Here is a 19,451-nt window from a genome sequence, read left to right as displayed (position 1 = left end):
AAATGTTTTGTTTTGGACTCCACTGACTTTCAATGAATGGACAAAAACAGTTCTTACACAGGCGTACAGGACACCCCTGGCTTTTTTCTTTTCTAAAAGGCATTCACAGAACGTGTTTTTGCTTTGAAAATCACAAGACAATGTGGTTACAGTGGAATTTGGCAAAAACGTACGGTCTCTTTTTTTTTACAGAGCTATTTCTACCTGTTCTTACCCTTACATTTAGGTTTGTTGATGTAATCTAATATATGTATAATGTTATAAGATTTTTTTTAATAAAATGAATGTAGATGTTACCACATAAAGCACATTTTAGCTTATCATTACGCTTAATGTGGCTTAATGCATTAACACATTAAAAGACCAAATTCAGTATAGCTACACTTTGATGACACAAACTATGTTTCTGTGCCCTGGTCCTTCTCTGACAACAACCTGATTCAAATGGCAAATGTTTTAGCGGTTCAGTACACTGACAGCTTGTCACCAGACTTTGCCATACAACTGCTATTGTTCGTTCTCGAAATTGAAAGGGATCAAGACTTTCTCCAGAAACACAATGTTACAAGAAAGACTGTCCAGTTTATCTCTTTTGACTACTGAGAATGCCCGAGCTCGCAACATCGACATTAAAGCGGCAGTGAAAGACTTTGTGCCCCTAAAAAGTAATTTTGTTTCCCCCACAAAATGTAGCATATATCCTAAAGTACAGAGTTATTCTTTAATGTATGTTTTTCTCAAAGACTTTTTACTGGTCATTTTCTTACTGCAAGACATGAAGTTTGCTTGTATAATTTCCTTTCTACAATTAGCGATGCTGATCTAGGTCAGCGTTTGAACTTAATTTTATTGAGCTTACTGTATACTGTAAAAAATATGTACTGGGGCTTATAACAGATGTTTGTGTATTATAATTTTTGTTGAAGGATTCTCCTACTATTTGCACTTTCGCCTCTACGTGCATAGACAAAATTTTTATTCCTGCAAGGATTTCAGACTAAAAAGCTATATCAAATACACATGTTATTTAACAATGTCAAATGCATCGATGCAATGGTAATTCACCACACTCATTACTGTTAAATCAGTAAATGGGAGAGATAGAGTATGTTGCAGCAGGTGCACAATACATTTTCATGCATGACATCACTGCTGGTGGGAAGGGCCCAATCTCATTTTCTCACAGATATGCGCTACGCCACTATTCTTAAAAATTCTTTTTTTCCACAGACGAAAGTCATACAGGTTTGAAACAACACGAGAGTGAGCAAATGATCACAGAACTTAATTTTTTTGGTGAATAATCCCATTAAATGTGTAAATGTGTCTTCTGATTTTCAGTTGTACACTTTTCAACCAGATGAATTTGATCATCTTGAGCCACATTAGCACAGTACCACTATCTGAGCACAACGTGACAAAGCTAGACATCTATTAAACATTACAATCATATGTTCAGACTGCACTGAAGTACATTAGTGTTGATGTGTAAAGATAAACGTGTTGCAGGTGCATGAAAACTGCCCTTAAATAGGGGAGGAATAACACTCCTTTTTAACAATGTTCTTACAAGCAAGAAATATTTGTATAGGAAAATAAATTAAAAACAGATCATAAACTATGTTTTTTGTGGCATATGCATGTATAAAAGTGCATAACTAAATATTTATATTTAAAGAAAAAAGGAAAGTAACAGGCATGTATGGCAGGCATCAGAAGGAGGAGGAGAGGCTTCTACAGGAAATGAAATGAAAGAACGCATGCTTGAACATTGAGGGATCTTATGTAGTGTCACATTCATTCTATAGAGCTAAAGGAACCACAATTGCTGAGGTGCGAGAGTGTATTATCCTAAGAAACGATGGGCTTCTTGCTCAAAAGGTTGATTCATTAGATGTGGCAGCACTGCTTTTCCATTTTTCCCCTAGCATGCTGTGGCAACATTCTCAGCAATATCTTCCCAGAGGATGGGCTTTGAGAAACAGGGTCAAGTGTCCCCCAGACATGCTCCTTCTCTCCCACTTAATCACACCGATCTCAAAAAAGGACAAATGAACCTTGTATACCTAAAGATTACAGCCTGTCCATCCGGAAAGCATCTTCTGTGGCGGGATCGGCCAGAACCATGTCTGGATCGTTGAGCATGTGCAGGCCATCCAGCGTCAGCGGATCAATTTTCAGCTCATCCAGAGGAAACTGTGAATCTGCATCAAAGCTCACATCACCTGTCAGAAAGTTGGACAACTCTTTGTATAGGCTCGAGGGAGACTCTCCTGTAACTGAAAGATGAGTAATATAATATGCTAAACTTTTAGAGGGACCTTTTTGAAGCCAGGCTTCCCGGCAGCATTGTCAGCACATGTACATCAAAGGTACATGCAATATTATGCAATATCTAACTGGGCAGGTGAAATACCTGTGAGAATGATGTTGGGGATGTTCCCATGGCTACTGTAGCCTAGCTGCTGCGCATCCTGCATGTTGCCGTGGCTCCCGGTGAGGTTGAGCATCGCAGCTTGAGAGTAGTTTAGAGTGGATCCCTCAGTGTACAGACTGCTTGAGCCGATGGAATTCTCAATCATGTTGAACTGCTCCAGCTAAAGAATCAAAACGATTTCGATGACTATAGGTTAATTGACGAAGGTTGACGGAGTCAGTCTAAGGAAGAAAATTTTCTTCGGTTAAATAAAAAATTAAAATACGGTCCTCGTCATTGGATACACAAACCAAAACCAAATTTTGCCTATAATCACACATGTAGTACAATTTACTTATTTTATTTAAAGAAATTAATCATTTTATTCAGCAAGGATGCATTGAATTAAAGACATTTATGAAGTTAAATTAGATTTCTATTCTTTTCTTTTATTGTCGTTCTTTTGAACTTTTTAATAATCAAAAAAACTGTAATATGCATATTGTTCTGAAAGAGGGAAAAAAGATACAGTTCTAATTTCAACATCATTTATTCTTCAGACATCGTTCTTTAAATAAAATAAGTATTGACTGTATACAAAGTGACCAACATATAGTTTTCGACCACTGAAAATGGGTAATATTCAACAATCTGAATATGGAGCGTCCCCATATCTCTGGGACTGAATGATACGGTGCCTTGAAAATGAAGATTCCAAAAGAAAAGAAGAAAAGATTATTAAGTCATATTGTGATATCTTTAATATTTCTTAAAAGTAGTATCATATTTATGCAGTGATCCACATTTGGTTTTTGACCACTGAAAATGTATACAATTTAATGATTTACTCCTCGAGCCATATTGAAATTGCAATATCTCTGGAACTGAACCATACAGGGCCTTAAAAATGAAGATGCCAAAAGGAAAGTTTGTTAAGACCCAATATCTAAAAGGGCATGAAGATATCTTTAATACTTCCTGAGTCAAAAAAAGAGCTTATTCCCCATTTTGAATGGTCACCATTAGCACATAATGCAACAAATATTGCTAAAGTCAACACATTTTACTAACAGACCTACCAATCTCTGTGTAAAAATAACATTATGATGCTGCCGCCATCATTTTTACCCCCCTGAAATTTGGCTCGGAATCGCAGGTGAAAATTGCCATTTTGACCCCTCTCTACAAAATAGTGGCTTACTCAGTAAATATTCATCCATGACATTTAATATTTTGCATGTTTGTCTTTCTTCAGAAAAAATATTATCAAAGTAAAAAAATTGAGCCTGGGAAGTTTCTGAAATTTGGTTGATTTGACTCGGAATGGCCCAGCAGTAATTTTTCTTTTGAATATATTTATTTATATTCTGTCTTGTTATAATATACAATATTATATAAATTACAATAAGTTGTCATCTATATGAAAGTATTGAGCTATTGTCTCAGGATAGACTGTTTAAGGGGGGAATGAGTGGAAATGTCATAATTTAAATCAAATTAAAATAGTGACATTTAATAGTGAAATAGTACATTTGAAAAACTACTGGCAGGTAAAGCATGCCTTTGTTATATTAAACAGGAACGTGAAGGGGGATTTGGGACTGTACCATGACGCAGGGCGGATTCAGATCTATGTCCCTGTACAGCTCTTTTGTGTTGTAAGCATGCGCTCTTCCTACTGTGCCACTATTGAAGAATTATTCACAGAAAACCCTTCACCTGACACCTTAAAGCTTTCAGCTGCCCTCTGGTGGCTTGTACATGTAAGGAGCAAGGAATTAATGGTTTCTGGACAAGTTTGCTCTTCACATATTTAGATGAACAGATAGAACTGCACTAAAATTTTATATTTACGTGACCAGTGGCTTAAAAACTTCCATTTGAGCTACAGCAGTTAAGGTAGGCTACAATTCTAGCCATTTATACTGCGGACACAATGAGCTCACCTGCTGAGACAAAGCGCTGGTCTGCCGAGGGGACAACTGCTGGTCGTAAAAGGCATCAGCAAAGACACTTCCGAAAATGGATGAGTGCTAAAACAAGAACACATTACAAATAACCATACACAAAGACACTAAAGATAATCAAAATCACTCACAAAAGGCCCTAAAACAATGTACTTAGCCCAGGAAAGGATCTAAATCCATGAAAACTTCCCTGTCACAATTCATGATTCAAGATGACAACACTAATTCTGTATCACCATGTTTGACATGAAGACATCTTGGCTCATTTCAAACACAAAAATATGTTGCATGTGTACTCTACAGGAATGTAACACTTTGCTAAAGCAACAGATGAACAAAAACCTAAGTCTAAATATCTCAGAAATTATACAAAATGGATTTTAGAGACCAAGAGGAAGGAGTTGCACAACATTATTCCTGCACTAAAACTTCTCATCTGGACTTTAACAGAATCCTTACAAAGCAAAAATCTGTGATTTTTTTTTTTATGTTAAAAGAAAACATGCCACATACAGACTGTGGCATCCATCGCAGCAGTGAGTGGAGCAGCAGCAAAGACAGGGGTGTCCAAACCTGTTCCTGGAGGGCCACTGTCCTGCAAAATTTAGCTCCAACCCCAATTAAACATGCCTGAATCAGCTAATAAAGGTCTTCAGACTGACTATAAACTTCCAGGCAAGTGTGTTGGAATTAAACTCTACAGGACGTTGGCCCTCCAGAAGCAGGATTGGACAACCCTGGCCAAAGGCAAAGCAACTAAAATAATATTTTTTTTTCTGTAAGACTATATAATTCTGTGTGATAATATCAACTAGCACAGGATATCTAACCTTTTTCAGGCCCATTATTGGATAAAGACAGAGCAGAGATCCCATGTTACATATTTTATCAAATTCAGTGTTGCATTTCAGGTGTGTTATGTAACATGTTTACAGTACAATATTAATTTACAAAATGTATGATGTTTAGATTGCAGAGCCATTATTGAACTATAAAGTAATTTACTTGTACATGACATTTAAAATTTTAACAAAATACTGTATTTTTAAAACATTTTCTTTCTTTTTTCACAAACACAAGGAGAAGTCTGCACTCTGAAAAATTACTCTTCTATGAATCGTTAGGAAGGTTTTTGGCTGAAGCAGCATTTTTTTTATATTCCTGCTCCAAAACAATAATTATATGTATATATATATATGTATATATATATATATATAGCACTTGAATTGGCTGGTAGATCATAGTGAATATGTTTGCTTTTTTTCTCATTTCTAAACTTTACTATCAAAATCTATAATTATTTCATGGTTCAAAGCATTTACATTTATTTACAATAATGACAATTATTTTTGTCATACTGACACAACCATCATTTTTGCTCAAAATGCACAATATGCACATGATCCGGTGAAACAGCAATGGTACTTTGAGTATGGCGTACATTAAAATTGGCCAATATCGCTAATCAACATGATACACAGAACGATATATATAGCACTTGAATTGGCTGGTAGATCATAGTGAATGTTTGCTTTTTTTCTCATTTCTAAACTTTACTATCAAAATCTATAATTATTTCATGGTTCAAAGCATTTACATTTATTTACAATAATGACAATTATTTTTGTCATACTGACACAACCATCATTTTTGCTCAAAATGCACAATATACACATGATCCGGTGAAACAGCAATGGTACTTTGAGTATGGCGTACATTAAAATTGGCCAATATCGCTAATCAACATGATACACAGAACGAGTAAGTGGTGCGCTCAGACACACAGCGAAGCAGCCAGGATCAGAGAGACTGGGAGACACGACTGGACTAGGACACACAGAGCAGCTAAAGGGACAGGCTCCAGATCGGCTCCAAACAAAACAAACTACAGGAGGAAGCTGCTGGATTCGCCCTTACTTGAGGCGAGCCCCCCGGAGAGAAGCCTTGATTGGAGACCGGAGAAGTTGGAGACTGATTGGCCGAAGACCCCACCCTACAGCGGTACTGCTGGAGGGAAGCAGCCTATATGGGACAACACCAAGTTAGACCAGCAGAGCCCCTATAGGGGACCTCTGACTCAGGGTAAAAGGCCTGTGGCTCTCAAGTAACAATTCACAATGTCTCTGCTTACTCTGTCATGTAAACTCTGCAGCCAGGACATTTTTACTAGGACATCAGCTAAATGACTTTGTTATTATACTGATTCTTTATAAATGGAAATATATATATATTTTCCATCTTTTCTTGGTAAGTATGAATTCCAGATTTCTTCATTCTGTCAAGACTGAGGAGGTGTTAAAAACAGAACAAGCTGAGAACTTGACGGAGAAAGAACACTGCTTGTTAAAATTCATTACTTACACTACCAGTCCAATGTCTGGACATGTTTGAATTGTGTTTTTTATGATTTTAAAATCCGTTTGATCTAAAGTCCTATCCATACATGCTTGAAATTAAATTGATAGATAATTTAAAGTTTGTCTACATACACTAGCATTTAAAGGTTTGGGGTAGGTAAAAATGGCACATTTCTAAATAGAAGTCTCTTTTGCTCACCAAGGCCACATTTATTTGATCAAAATACAATAAAAATTGTAATATTGTGAAATAATATTACCATTTATATTTTATACAAAAATATATATATTTTCATTTATTAAATAATATTACAATTATTATATAACTATTTCAGTATATTTTAAAATGCCATTTATTCCTGTAATGGCTAATTTTGATCAATTTATAAATTCATTTCTTATTACTGACCCCAAACTTCAGAATGAAGATGGACCAGAAAGTATTAAGGTCAAATCTCGCAACTGTGACTTTATCACACATTTCTTAATTTACCCATTATTAAAAATAAAGTCATTATGAGAAAAAACAAAAACATTGTGAGATTGCCATTTAATTTAAAACTTTAGCTATCTCACAATTACCGGTTTCATGTTTAACAATGTTGTGATAATAAAATGCAATCAAATTGTGAGAAATAATGTCACGATTCTTTTTTAATTACTTCACTCTTAGTACATGGCAAACATCTAAACACCAAAACTGTTTAAGTTATAATAAGATAAACAGAGGGTGCATAGTGGGTTTTTCCCCACTACATACTCATTATTGCCATTTTCTACATTTGTGTATGAGCAGGTATGTCCAAACATTTGACTGGTACAGTATTTGTTATCATTTTCAATATAATTAAACCTTTTAGTGCCCTGCATGATCTGATTGGCAGACCATACACACCCAAGATTTAGAAATCCACTGTGGACCTACGGAGGTATTAAGCATTAAAATGTGATCTTACCGTGTTAATATCAATGCCCACAGAGGTTTGTGTCTGGCTGCATGAGACAGGTGGCAGCTGGGTGTTCTGCTGGAGCTGAGGAAGCCCACCGACCCCCTGTGTCTGTGTGGACGGCTGACTGAAGAAAGCATACTGAGCCAACTGTTGCTCCAGCGACATGGCGTCTATCGTCACCGCCTATTCAACACAGATTAAAATTGGCCAATATCGCTAATCAACATGATACACAGAACGAGTAAGTGGTGCGCTCAGACACACAGCGAAGCAGCCAGGATCAGAGAGACTGGGAGACACGACTGGACTAGGACACACAGAGCAGCTAAAGGGACAGGCTCCAGATCGGCTCCAAACAAAACAAACAACAGGAGGAAGCTGCTGGATTCGCCCTTACTTGAGGCGAGCCCCCCGGAGAGAAGCCTTGATTGGAGACCGGAGAAGTTGGAGACTGATTGGCCGAAGACCCCACCCTACAGCGGTACTGCTGGAGGGAAGCAGCCTATATGGGACAACACCAAGTTAGACCAGCAGAGCCCCTATAGGGGACCTCTGACTCAGGGTAAAAGGCCTGTGGCTCTCAAGTAACAATTCACAATGTCTCTGCTTACTCTGTCATGTAAACTCTGCAGCCAGGACATTTTTACTAGGACATCAGCTAAATGACTTTGTTATTATACTGATTCTTTATAAATGGAAATATATATATATTTTCCATCTTTTCTTGGTAAGTATGAATTCCAGATTTCTTCATTCTGTCAAGACTGAGGAGGTGTTAAAAACAGAACAAGCTGAGAACTTGACGGAGAAAGAACACTGCTTGTTAAAATTCATTACTTACACTACCAGTCCAATGTCTGGACATGTTTGAATTGTGTTTTTTATGATTTTAAAATCCGTTTGATCTAAAGTCCTATCCATACATGCTTGAAATTAAATTGATAGATAATTTAAAGTTTGTCTACATACACTAGCATTTAAAGGTTTGGGGTAGGTAAAAATGGCACATTTCTAAATAGAAGTCTCTTTTGCTCACCAAGGCCACATTTATTTGATCAAAATACAATAAAAATTGTAATATTGTGAAATAATATTACCATTTATATTTTATACAAAAATATATATATTTTCATTTATTAAATAATATTACAATTATTATATAACTATTTCAGTATATTTTAAAATGCCATTTATTCCTGTAATGGCTAATTTTGATCAATTTATAAATTCATTTCTTATTACTGACCCCAAACTTCAGAATGAAGATGGACCAGAAAGTATTAAGGTCAAATCTCGCAACTGTGACTTTATCACACATTTCTTAATTTACCCATTATTAAAAATAAAGTCATTATGAGAAAAAACAAAAACATTGTGAGATTGCCATTTAATTTAAAACTTTAGCTATCTCACAATTACCGGTTTCATGTTTAACAATGTTGTGATAATAAAATGCAATCAAATTGTGAGAAATAATGTCACGATTCTTTTTTAATTACTTCACTCTTAGTACATGGCAAACATCTAAACACCAAAACTGTTTAAGTTATAATAAGATAAACAGAGGGTGCATAGTGGGTTTTTCCCCACTACATACTCATTATTGCCATTTTCTACATTTGTGTATGAGCAGGTATGTCCAAACATTTGACTGGTACAGTATTTGTTATCATTTTCAATATAATTAAACCTTTTAGTGCCCTGCATGATCTGATTGGCAGACCATACACACCCAAGATTTAGAAATCCACTGTGGACCTACGGAGGTATTAAGCATTAAAATGTGATCTTACCGTGTTAATATCAATGCCCACAGAGGTTTGTGTCTGGCTGCATGAGACAGGTGGCAGCTGGGTGTTCTGCTGGAGCTGAGGAAGCCCACCGACCCCCTGTGTCTGTGTGGACGGCTGACTGAAGAAAGCATACTGAGCCAACTGTTGCTCCAGCGACATGGCGTCTATCGTCACCGCCTATTCAACACAGATCCAGATTGAGATGCTCTATTAGCATCTGAGTGATTAGATTAACATTTAATGTTCCTTCTGTAACACCAGCTCAAATCAGTCCTCGTCAGCAGCTGGAGGAATGAGAGCAATGTTACCTGTGCTATAGAGAGCGGAGGAGAGAGGGTGGGCGACAGCTGCTGAAAACTCGGGTGCTGCTGGGAGTCTGTGTTGAGGATCAGAGGAACTACATTCTCATGCCGGCGCTGAATGCTCACTGTCACTGTGGGCTGGGCTGAGAGTAATGGGTGGAATAAAGTAGCAGATTGACTGAACTGCATCAACAAGCTCTTGTTTTACCTGATAGACTTCAATCCTTTAGACATATATGATAATGTTGATATTTACACTTGTACACACAATTTAACTTTGAACTTTATTAAATTATTTTGTTAGCGGCTCTTCAACACAAACCTTACAACCTACTAACAACTAAAATTTAGTAGAGTTCGTTACAAACCAGCTAGTAGATACTAAGCCTCTTGTGTGGATTTTACATTCCAATTTATGTAAGAACTTACGAATAGCTGGGGCAACCCTACCCAGCTGCTGAATAAATAGCATCCTAATTTCAATGAGTGTGATTTGATGATATCAAATCTGATGAACTATTAGATGCTCGCAGACAGATTTATTAGATGGTTTTAACCAGAGGGAGAAAAAAGTGCCTTCTAATACATATATAATAAAATTTTGGGGCTTATCTTGCCCACAAATGTCCAAAGTTCATAATTAGAGTGCTATGACAGTAACAGCACAGTACATCTTTACACATATATCCTAAAACAGTGGATCTCAAACAGAGGGTTGCCTCGGCAAATTAAAAAAAAAAAAACACTAGGTTGCCTCGGCAAATTTAAAATTGTTATTCATGTTTTTATCTTGTCATGGCCTTATTATTTTAATTTGTTGTTTTATGGGTTGCCTCTCTCTTCCATTTCCCATCTTCAAATGGTCCAAAATGTGGCTGCTCGTTTGATGATGGGCAGTAAACGGGATCATATTACGCTCTCGGTGTTGGCGACCAGCTCAGTACCACATCGATTTTTAAAAATGTGCTATTTGTTTATAAAGCCCTTAAAATTTAGCCCCTAAATACCTCTCAAATGTAATCCTTATTCATAATCCCACTAAATTGCTTACACCATTTCCTGTTAGAGCCACTCCCACGGTGTCGGAGTTCAAACCAATGCTAAAAACCCATCTTTTTCTTGTGCTTTTAACTTATTTTTAACTGTTCGTATATTATGTACAACACTTTGGTCCATCGAGGTTGTTCTAAATGTGTTATAGAAATAAATATGACCTTGAAAGTAGAAAGTCATGTAAATTCCTTGGTAGAAAAGAGTGGGATCCTCGAAGAGCATACAGCTCTTAAAATTTCTGTAATTCTTAAACTTATAAAATGATCATTTTAATTATAATTATTTTAGTTAGTTATATCTATGGACACTCTTTTTAAAACTTGTCATTGCAGCAGATGTAACAGTGGAAACCTGTTAACCTACATGGAGGGCCTTGGAGTCGAAAAGATTGAGAACCACTGTCCTAATGCATATGCTTGTGAGAATCACCTTGGCTGGCAGAAGTGAGGCCCATGTGAGTGTTGGCCAGGTTGCCAGTGCTGTTGGAGGTACTGAGAGAGGAAGAAGAGTCGTCAGGGTCCAGAGGTGTGGGGAGAGGAGGGGGAATCTGGATGTTGGTCAGGTCTGGCAGAGAGCCGCCCGTGTTGTGTGCCACTGGGATTAGAGATGTAATCATTTCCTGATCTGGAGACGGAAATATGCTGGGGAAATGACACGAGGGACGTTAGAAGGAACCGGGATAAATAGGTATGTCAACAGAAAAAGCCCACTGTGCTGATTATGATGTGATAAATCAAGGCTGTTACAAAGGAGCAGATATGACTAGATGGCTGTTAAGTTGGGATAATAGTTTGCTCGAATGACCTTGACTCTTCAATCTCCAAATGATAACTGCTGCATGGTCCTTCCATTCACCTACCCTCTACTTTACACTATCTGCGTCAATAAGAAAATCCAATGAAACCACACTTACTTGATTCCAGGTATTTTGTTTGACTTGGGCCTTGTTGAAGTAGTCTATGAAACAAAAAGAGAAATACTTTGTTGATAAAGGATCCCATGAAATTCATATCAAAGAAATCTATTTCTAAATGTACCTTTTTGTGATCCCATATCTGCTTTTGACCTTCTTTGTCCATGTCACTCTCAGATTCCCCTGTTCCTGGCATAGTGAGAAGAAGAACTAGTACATAGAGAGGGATGAAATCATACACTGAAACAAGTGTAGGAAAATTTTGACAGGATATAGTTCACTGCAACATTTAACCTAGGATTAGTTTACTGATGAGAGCATTTAATAAATCATAAAGCAATCAAATAAAAATTAAATAAACATTGTATCAACCTTGTTTTGGCTGCAAATCTTGAGATCCTCCTGCAAATGCATCTTGTGGGTTTGGGTTAAAAGTGCTCTGGTGCAGGGCAGAGTCTGAGTTGGTCCTACAGAACAAGCACAAAGAAATTAAAGAATTATATAACAGCATAAAGCATGCCTGATCACATTAGGTAATCCAGAGGTAGAAATTACCCCTCACTCCCCTCCCCTCACTAAAATTACAAGTTTATATTGTACCACAAAAGCAGGGTAGAGTGGTAAAAGGATATAAAGAAACAATATATAATTACTGACATTAAATAAGCAAACTACAACTTAGCAAGACATCTTAGAAAACGTTACCATCAAATCTTTAACTGTAAAAACATCTTGCATCTTGTGTATGCTCTTTCGTTTTAAGAAGATGATTTTTAATCTTTTATTGCCATAGCATCAAATGCAAAAATAAATGATAATACACAATATATAATTAAACATTTTACAAGTTTCAACATTACAACGACTACTTTCAGTTTAACATTTGATATAGTTATGAAGAATATTTATTGACATGCAATTTCAACAGCTACTACTCCTGCACATATGTACAGTCTTCAGCACATGCAAGCAGACTGTGAGTATAAACTCTCACCTCCTCCAGCTGGTATCAGGTGGGGGTGACAGATACACAGAGGCATACGGACAGCTATCAATGTGAGATTCAACATTAAGGACTTCATAATGTCAGAATAAGTAACTCGCAGACATTTGAACAAATATGCTTTCGTTTGCCATGCAGACCAAAACGGTGCAATAATTCTGTCTGCCTTCATGAGTAGACACATTAAGGATATTTGACGGCCATGTTTGTCCACAGAGAGAGGTCTGCGGTGTGGCGACGTGATGCGATTCCTGTCCCGGTAGACCCTGTCCACCAGCCCATGGTGACGAGTTGTTCTACTTGTGTCCAATCCTGAATTCTGAAAAGGCGTCTGATAAAAAACCAACAAACTTGAAGATGTCAGTACAAAACTTACCTATTAGGGCTGCACGATAATTCACATGCGATATTTAATGCATATATGAACATGGTTTTGCGCAGCTTGTCAGTGAACAACGGCTCTGTGTAGTAAATGCTGCTCCATGTGAAAGCACACACGTGATGGAGATTTACAGCTGATTACAAAACAAGCTTTACTGACAAGATGCACATTAAATATCGCATGCGATTTATCGTGCAGCCCTAATATCTATTCTTACTTAATTTCACCTGTCAAAGTGCTCCTCACCTGAAAGGGAAGGTCAATAGTGGTGTTTCCAATTTGATTGACATTTGGCAAAGAGCCGCCATAGTACTGTCCTCGGTTCTGACCAAGCTGTAAATACTGAGTCTTCTGTAACTGTAACTGCATGAAAAACAACAATCAATAAAATTGTGAGACATTATATACGTAAAATTACCCAAAAGGGTTTCTGTGATTCCAGCTATAACATCCCTCTGTTCTGTTTATCATTATAGCTGTTATTTGGACTTTTCTCAAACAATTAGAACTATTATTAAAACTTTATTGTTATTGTCCTTGGTATGAATGGGAAGGTACAGGTGTAAACTTCAAAATCTTCAAATAGAAGTCCTAAACAAGCAGCCCAGTTTATTTTAGCTACTTTTTATTCCAGCTCTCTCTCTCTAGTTACATCTGATGTCAATACAAATTTGAGAAAATAACCAAAAATCTAAGTAGTTAGAACTTGGATTGCCTTATTTATTAGAGCTGCATCAGTAAACCCCACTAGGCAGGCATATGTTACCATAAATATAACACAGATTTTATATAATGGTAGAAATGGATGATTCAAACACCGGGAAAAGTGACAAATGATCACTGAGAGTTACAACTAAGAAATGCAACTCACTGAAAAAAAGCATTTACATTTATTAATTTAGCAAACACTTTTGTACAATGGGATTTAAAAATGAGGAGTACAGCCTAAAGATTGATACTAAGGAGACAGTAACATGAGAAGTGCAATTAAAAGTTCCAAAATTGTAAAAGAGCACAGATTTTTAAAAAAATAAATAAATAAATTTTGTGAGCTCTGAAATGTAGTATTTAGTCTGAATCTTGATTGGGATGTTATGTTAGTAGAGCACTGGAGCACTGGCCCGTATAATCACAACCCTGTCATCATAGTTTGCTGGAGTCCTTATTTTGGGTATAAATGCACTGGGCAACAATGCTGAACTGAGTAAATACATTGTTGTGAATGGCTTAATTATTCAATGAGTGCTTGTAAACATCGATACAAACATTCAGGTTTAACCCTCCAAAAACGAATGACACCTGAAATGAATGTTTAGATGCTAAAATGTGTCCAGCACTGGATACGGCCTTGATTGCAGTCCAGCTATAATGTCGAGAGGCTGTAATGTGGCTGTCAAATACACATGCTCAATCCGTTCACACACATACACTAAAGCTGTGAGCACGGCAACTTTTATAAGGCCTCGTCGTGACCGTCTGTTTATTATCAAATATCTCAATGGCGTCCATTGGAAGGCAATCCATTAATCAGCACTAAAGATAAACGCGCACTGGAGAGGGGTGTTTGTTATTGTTTACGTCCAGACAGGCGGGTTCAGTGCGTGTCGTATAAACACAAATTCAGCCCCGCACCTCGGGCTGTTAATGAATGCTGTCATAAGAGAGAAAACAGACACACTTACACGGGCCGCCCGAGTAATACTCAGGTCTTTCTGCTGATTTAAATCTAGCGGGTCTGTTTGTGTCTCATGTCGCAAGTTCAGTGTCGCAGGTAGTGACGATTTTCTCCGGCCAGTCCGTGCTCAGCAGAGTTAACACGTCACGTTTTGGTAACGGTACGGTACGCTTGGAACCCCAACCGAGGTGGTACTAAAAAAAGTACCAGGTACCAGGTACTGTACCCAGTGGAAAACCCCCAAAAAGTGAACCGTACCGAGCCGTACCGTGCCATACCATGCAGTGGAAAAGCGCCATTAGATAGGTGTTGTATTCCCGTAGGTTGATGGGGATCAGCTGAGAGTCAGCTGATGCGAGCTTGACTAACGTGACCTGCCAGAACTAACGCTACGCTTGATTTCTAGCATTCATAAATATGATTGTGCTCACTTAAAGAAATGGAAGAGACACATTGTAACACTAAATTCCCAGCTGTATTTCTACCAAGATACTGTCACATCCCACAACCTCATCATCTGCCAGGAGAAACTGCCATACAGTTACACCAAAATACACACAAAATGATGAACTTAAAGGCATCATAGAGGACTGTGAAGCTATTTCACTGGAACTTGGTCTTCTGTATTGCGTTTCTATTTTGTGTTTTATTTCTTGATATATTTATTCATGTTCAAAGTCAGTTATTATAATTTAATAAGGCATCCAGTTAATAACTTGCTTTTTTTTTGCTATTTCCCATGTCAATAAAAATAAAAGTACCTAACTGAGAGGGCTTGCTGGCATTTTTAAAAATGTAAAACCCAAATAGATGCTACAACCCTAATTGACACAACAAGATATAAGACCTGCAGGTAGAAGGGTTAAAACAATATTAATAAATAATAATGAAAATAAATATAGCACTTTCAAAGCATGGTTCTCTATGGAAGCCGAAGGACCCTATTCTGGTAACTTTTTTAGAGTGTAATGAAGAAAATATTGTGAACTTTCTGTCTGCTCAGATTAGTTAGATGTTGGGTCCACGCAGACATGTCATGATGCATATCAGTTTAATATGCATGCTTGTTCAAAGTATTGGTTGTTATTGCTTTGTTTTGTGGCCTAATAGAGAGTTGGACTTGCAAAGGTCACGGGTTCGAGTTTCTGTACTGACAGGGATTGTAGGTGGGGGGAGTGAATGTACAGCAGTCTCTTCCACCTTCAATACCACGACTGAGGTGAGACCCTTGAGCAAGGCACCGAACCCAAAACTGCTTCCTGGGCACAGCAGCAAAAAATGGCTGCCCAGTGCTCCCGGTGTGTGCTCACTGTGTGTGTGTGTTTGTTTACTACTCACTTCTGTGTGTGTGCACTTGGATGGGTAAATGCAGAGCACAAATTCCAAGTATGGGACACCATAATTGGCCACACGTCACGTCCTTTCCTTTTTTTCCTTTCCCTGTTTTTTTTTATTTTATTTTTTTATGTAGCTTCTTGTAGTCAATTCGATTTATATTAAATTAAAATCTTTTAACTCTTTTGTAAAGTACAGTTAAACAGAACCACAGTAAACATGTTGCAAGTGAGAGGAAGTGTTTTATAGCAGATGGGGAATTTTTAATAGAGAAACAGAAGTTCTGTATAGTTTTGATAACACCTCACCGAGATATCACCGAGATGTGCGCAATATGTGCAGTGCATGTCAGTGTCATGTAGCATTATTTGCAGTAGCCAGCCATCATTTTACTTCAATATGCAGTATTTCACTTCAGAAAGTCTATGATTCACAATTATTGATTCAATATTTTTATAAGGGATCTTTATAATGCATCACAGTCCTGAAAATGAAAAATAGATACAAAGAAGTGAAGTGAAATCGTTGCAACCTGAAAGTGGAGATTTTGTTTTCTCAGACTATAACTAATACATTTAATTCGCTTCTGTTTATCTGTCTAGAACAAAGCTAACACTGGAAAATCCAGTTTTCTAAGTTTTGTCTACTAGTTTAGGCAAAGTAGTCTAACAGAGCTGTCTGTTTTGTTTGACCTACTAACAACACATCTTTTAAAAGCAATTTTTCATTATTTTCCCCAGATCATGGATGTAAATTGGATTTGAGTTAGGGGTTTTCCAGCTCATAATGCTAGTCAGCATTACCAAGATTGAGAATGGGCCTCAAAGTCACAAGTGACTAAACAGTATTTTTATCAAGAATGGTGTATTTATTTCCAAACCTAATGACCATATTTCATCCTCACCGTTTGCCCACATATGCTAGGTTTAGGGTAAATGCACTATTTTTAACACCAGGGGGTGATATAAGGACAGTGACCACAACTTGCTATTTATTCTAACATTGTTTTGCCCTTTTTTTGAAACCACAATGTACACAATGTATATTAGTCCTTAAAACCTGTGAGCAAAACAAGCCTTAATGTGCTTACTGGTCTTGCAATGTTAGCATAACTAAGTTCCTCCTTTTCATAGAGGATGTTCAAATGTCTGTTAGCATTACCCACAACATCTGAGTTACCTTCTCTTTTTCGTCTTTCTTTTTTCTACTTTTGAGCTTCAGTTTGAAGTCTTGGTTTGGTTAACCTGCTGTCATTTAACTTCATTTAAATGTAATCTAACTTGTCACATTTAGTGGTTTTCTGGCAGTGATATACTTGTAAGCCAGTGTAGCATTGTTACCAATAGCTTTCATATATTTGTTTTTAACATGATTAAAACTCTTGATTTTTGAAGACTTTGTGATCAACGGCTAGAACAATTGGCATATTTTATAAACTGCTGGTAAAGTTTGAGAGGATATGCTCAGCTATTATTTGCATATCAATTATAGCTCCTATTTACATGAACCCACAAATCTCTGTTTCAGAGCAGATGTATAACTAGTTTACAGGAAGACAACAGGAAGAATGATTGTGTGGGGGTGTGAATTTCCAGGTTGCATGACTACTGCATTGAAAGCGGAACTTTCAGGCTCTTTCTGCAAAAAGAAATGCCAAACGGCAGCTTGACCATTTCTGCCAGCAACAGTGATACAGACATAGGTGATATAGTCTCACCTACACAATACGGTAAGGTTATTTCTATTATGAACGATTCATTGGGGTTACATTAGTACAAATAATAGCTTCAATGTTAATTTGATGAATTTCAGTGTGGCCTACATAACAGTACTAAAAATATCACTTTCTCTTGCGAAATACATAGATGCAAAAGTTTTCTTTGAGTGTTTGCATTTCGTTATAGATATAATAACATTATTTTTCTATCCCTTTTAGACCATGGATGGAAATAGCACTTGTTTCCCATCAAGTAATTCTACAGAGGGTTGCGTCCCTGGCAGCAGCCCGTCACTTGGACTTGCTGTTGGTTTGCCTATATTCTTTGTGGCTTTGTTGCTGGTGGCGATAGCAGTGTTTTTCTTGTTTCGACACAGAAAATCGGTTGATATTGAGTTATCTAACAAACTTAAGAGCCAAGATAAGAGCCAAGATGGTCATTCCAGGGAGTCTCCGTACAGTGGATACGCCGGAGGACTTCAACCCGCACCACAGAGCCCAGTCTATGAGAACTTTCATGGACAGTCCAATCTGCATGAATTTCAGAGTTGTTCTGTACAGAGCAAGGACACACACAGGTAAAGTACAAAAAGTGAAATCTGTATGCGTGTGTAGGCCACTGCGCAAATGTAGATCATTAGAAACCGGGTGATGAGAAGGCTTTGATAAGTCTTTAAAGTAGACGTGGAATTTACTGCTAAGTTTTATTTGCTGTCTGTTTTGCAATATCACAGTGACATCATGAATGTGTGGCAATAGTGGCATAACAGTCAGAGAGAGTCACATTAAAGGAGTTTTTATTTTGCAGCAATATTTATTGGGTTATATATTTGGTGCAACTTTTACAATTCAACTTAGAACTGAAAGAACTGGAATTTCACTTTTGCCCCCATTTAGAGACCATCAAGCATACCTGCAGTGTGATCCACATGATGCAATCTACAGCAATGATCCTGCCCTCTTCCATCCAGATCAGGCTGAAATCTCTGAAGATGTTTACATCATGCCAGATGCTTGAAAGTCTGAAATGGTTTGCTGTCCAGTATTAATCCACAAAATGTTCAGAATCATTTGTACTGGCATGATATGAAATAATAGTAAGTCTTTAATGTCAAAGGGTAAAATCAAGAGCAAAACATTCTGGCCAAGAAATAGTTTTGACTTGAGGGATTCAAATGCCCTTACAAGCAGTACACAAGCCAATGTGAATTATTGACTGAACACACTGTGAGACAGCAAAACATAATCATGACCTCATTTATCACAGTTTAACAGGTGTTCTTGCAGACTGCAAATAATCCCCACTGAAACGTCCAGCCTAGACCAGCGTGAATGTTCCATGCTCTACAGACTGGTTTATACTGGTTTGGTGGACCAACATCCTAAATTCTAGTTGAGATGTTGGTCAATATGCTGGACAGGGATAGGGGGACTTTCATACGTTTTAATGTTAAAAATGTTTCCTGAATTAATTAAGTTGATATCTTTTTGTACATTATTGTTCAAAAGTTTGTGGTCAGTAAGATTTTATTTGAAGAAGTAAATACTTTCATTTAGCAAGGGCACACTAAATTGATCAAAAGGGACA

At 37.3% G+C, this 19,451-nt stretch overlaps 1 protein-coding gene across 1 annotated transcript; it reads right to left on the bottom strand.

The window, feature by feature from the left end:
* LOC107550591 (CREB-regulated transcription coactivator 1-like) lies at nt 1-17,499 on the bottom strand. The gene is made up of 17 exons (XM_016231895.1): nt 17,427-17,499; nt 14,819-14,871; nt 13,383-13,499; nt 12,948-13,085; nt 12,746-12,807; nt 12,124-12,218; nt 11,876-11,961; nt 11,752-11,795; nt 11,268-11,479; nt 9,792-9,928; nt 9,484-9,660; nt 8,088-8,192; nt 7,697-7,873; nt 6,301-6,405; nt 4,363-4,449; nt 2,417-2,597; nt 1-2,279 (listed from the first exon to the last, which is right to left on the bottom strand). The coding sequence occupies exons 1-17, from the start codon at nt 17,497-17,499 to the stop codon at nt 2,074-2,076; spliced, it is 2,055 nt and encodes a 684-aa protein (XP_016087381.1). The 3' UTR covers nt 1-2,073.
* Between the last annotated feature and the right edge of the window lie 1,952 nt (nt 17,500-19,451).

This window comes from Sinocyclocheilus grahami, unplaced genomic scaffold (genome assembly GCF_001515645.1).
Source record: "Sinocyclocheilus grahami isolate Dianchi unplaced genomic scaffold, SAMN03320097.WGS_v1.1 scaffold402.1, whole genome shotgun sequence".
Taxonomy (NCBI): Eukaryota; Metazoa; Chordata; class Actinopteri; order Cypriniformes; family Cyprinidae; genus Sinocyclocheilus; species Sinocyclocheilus grahami.
The sequence above is the reverse complement of the archived record's forward strand: the minus strand, read 5'-3'. Positions and strand labels throughout refer to the sequence as shown.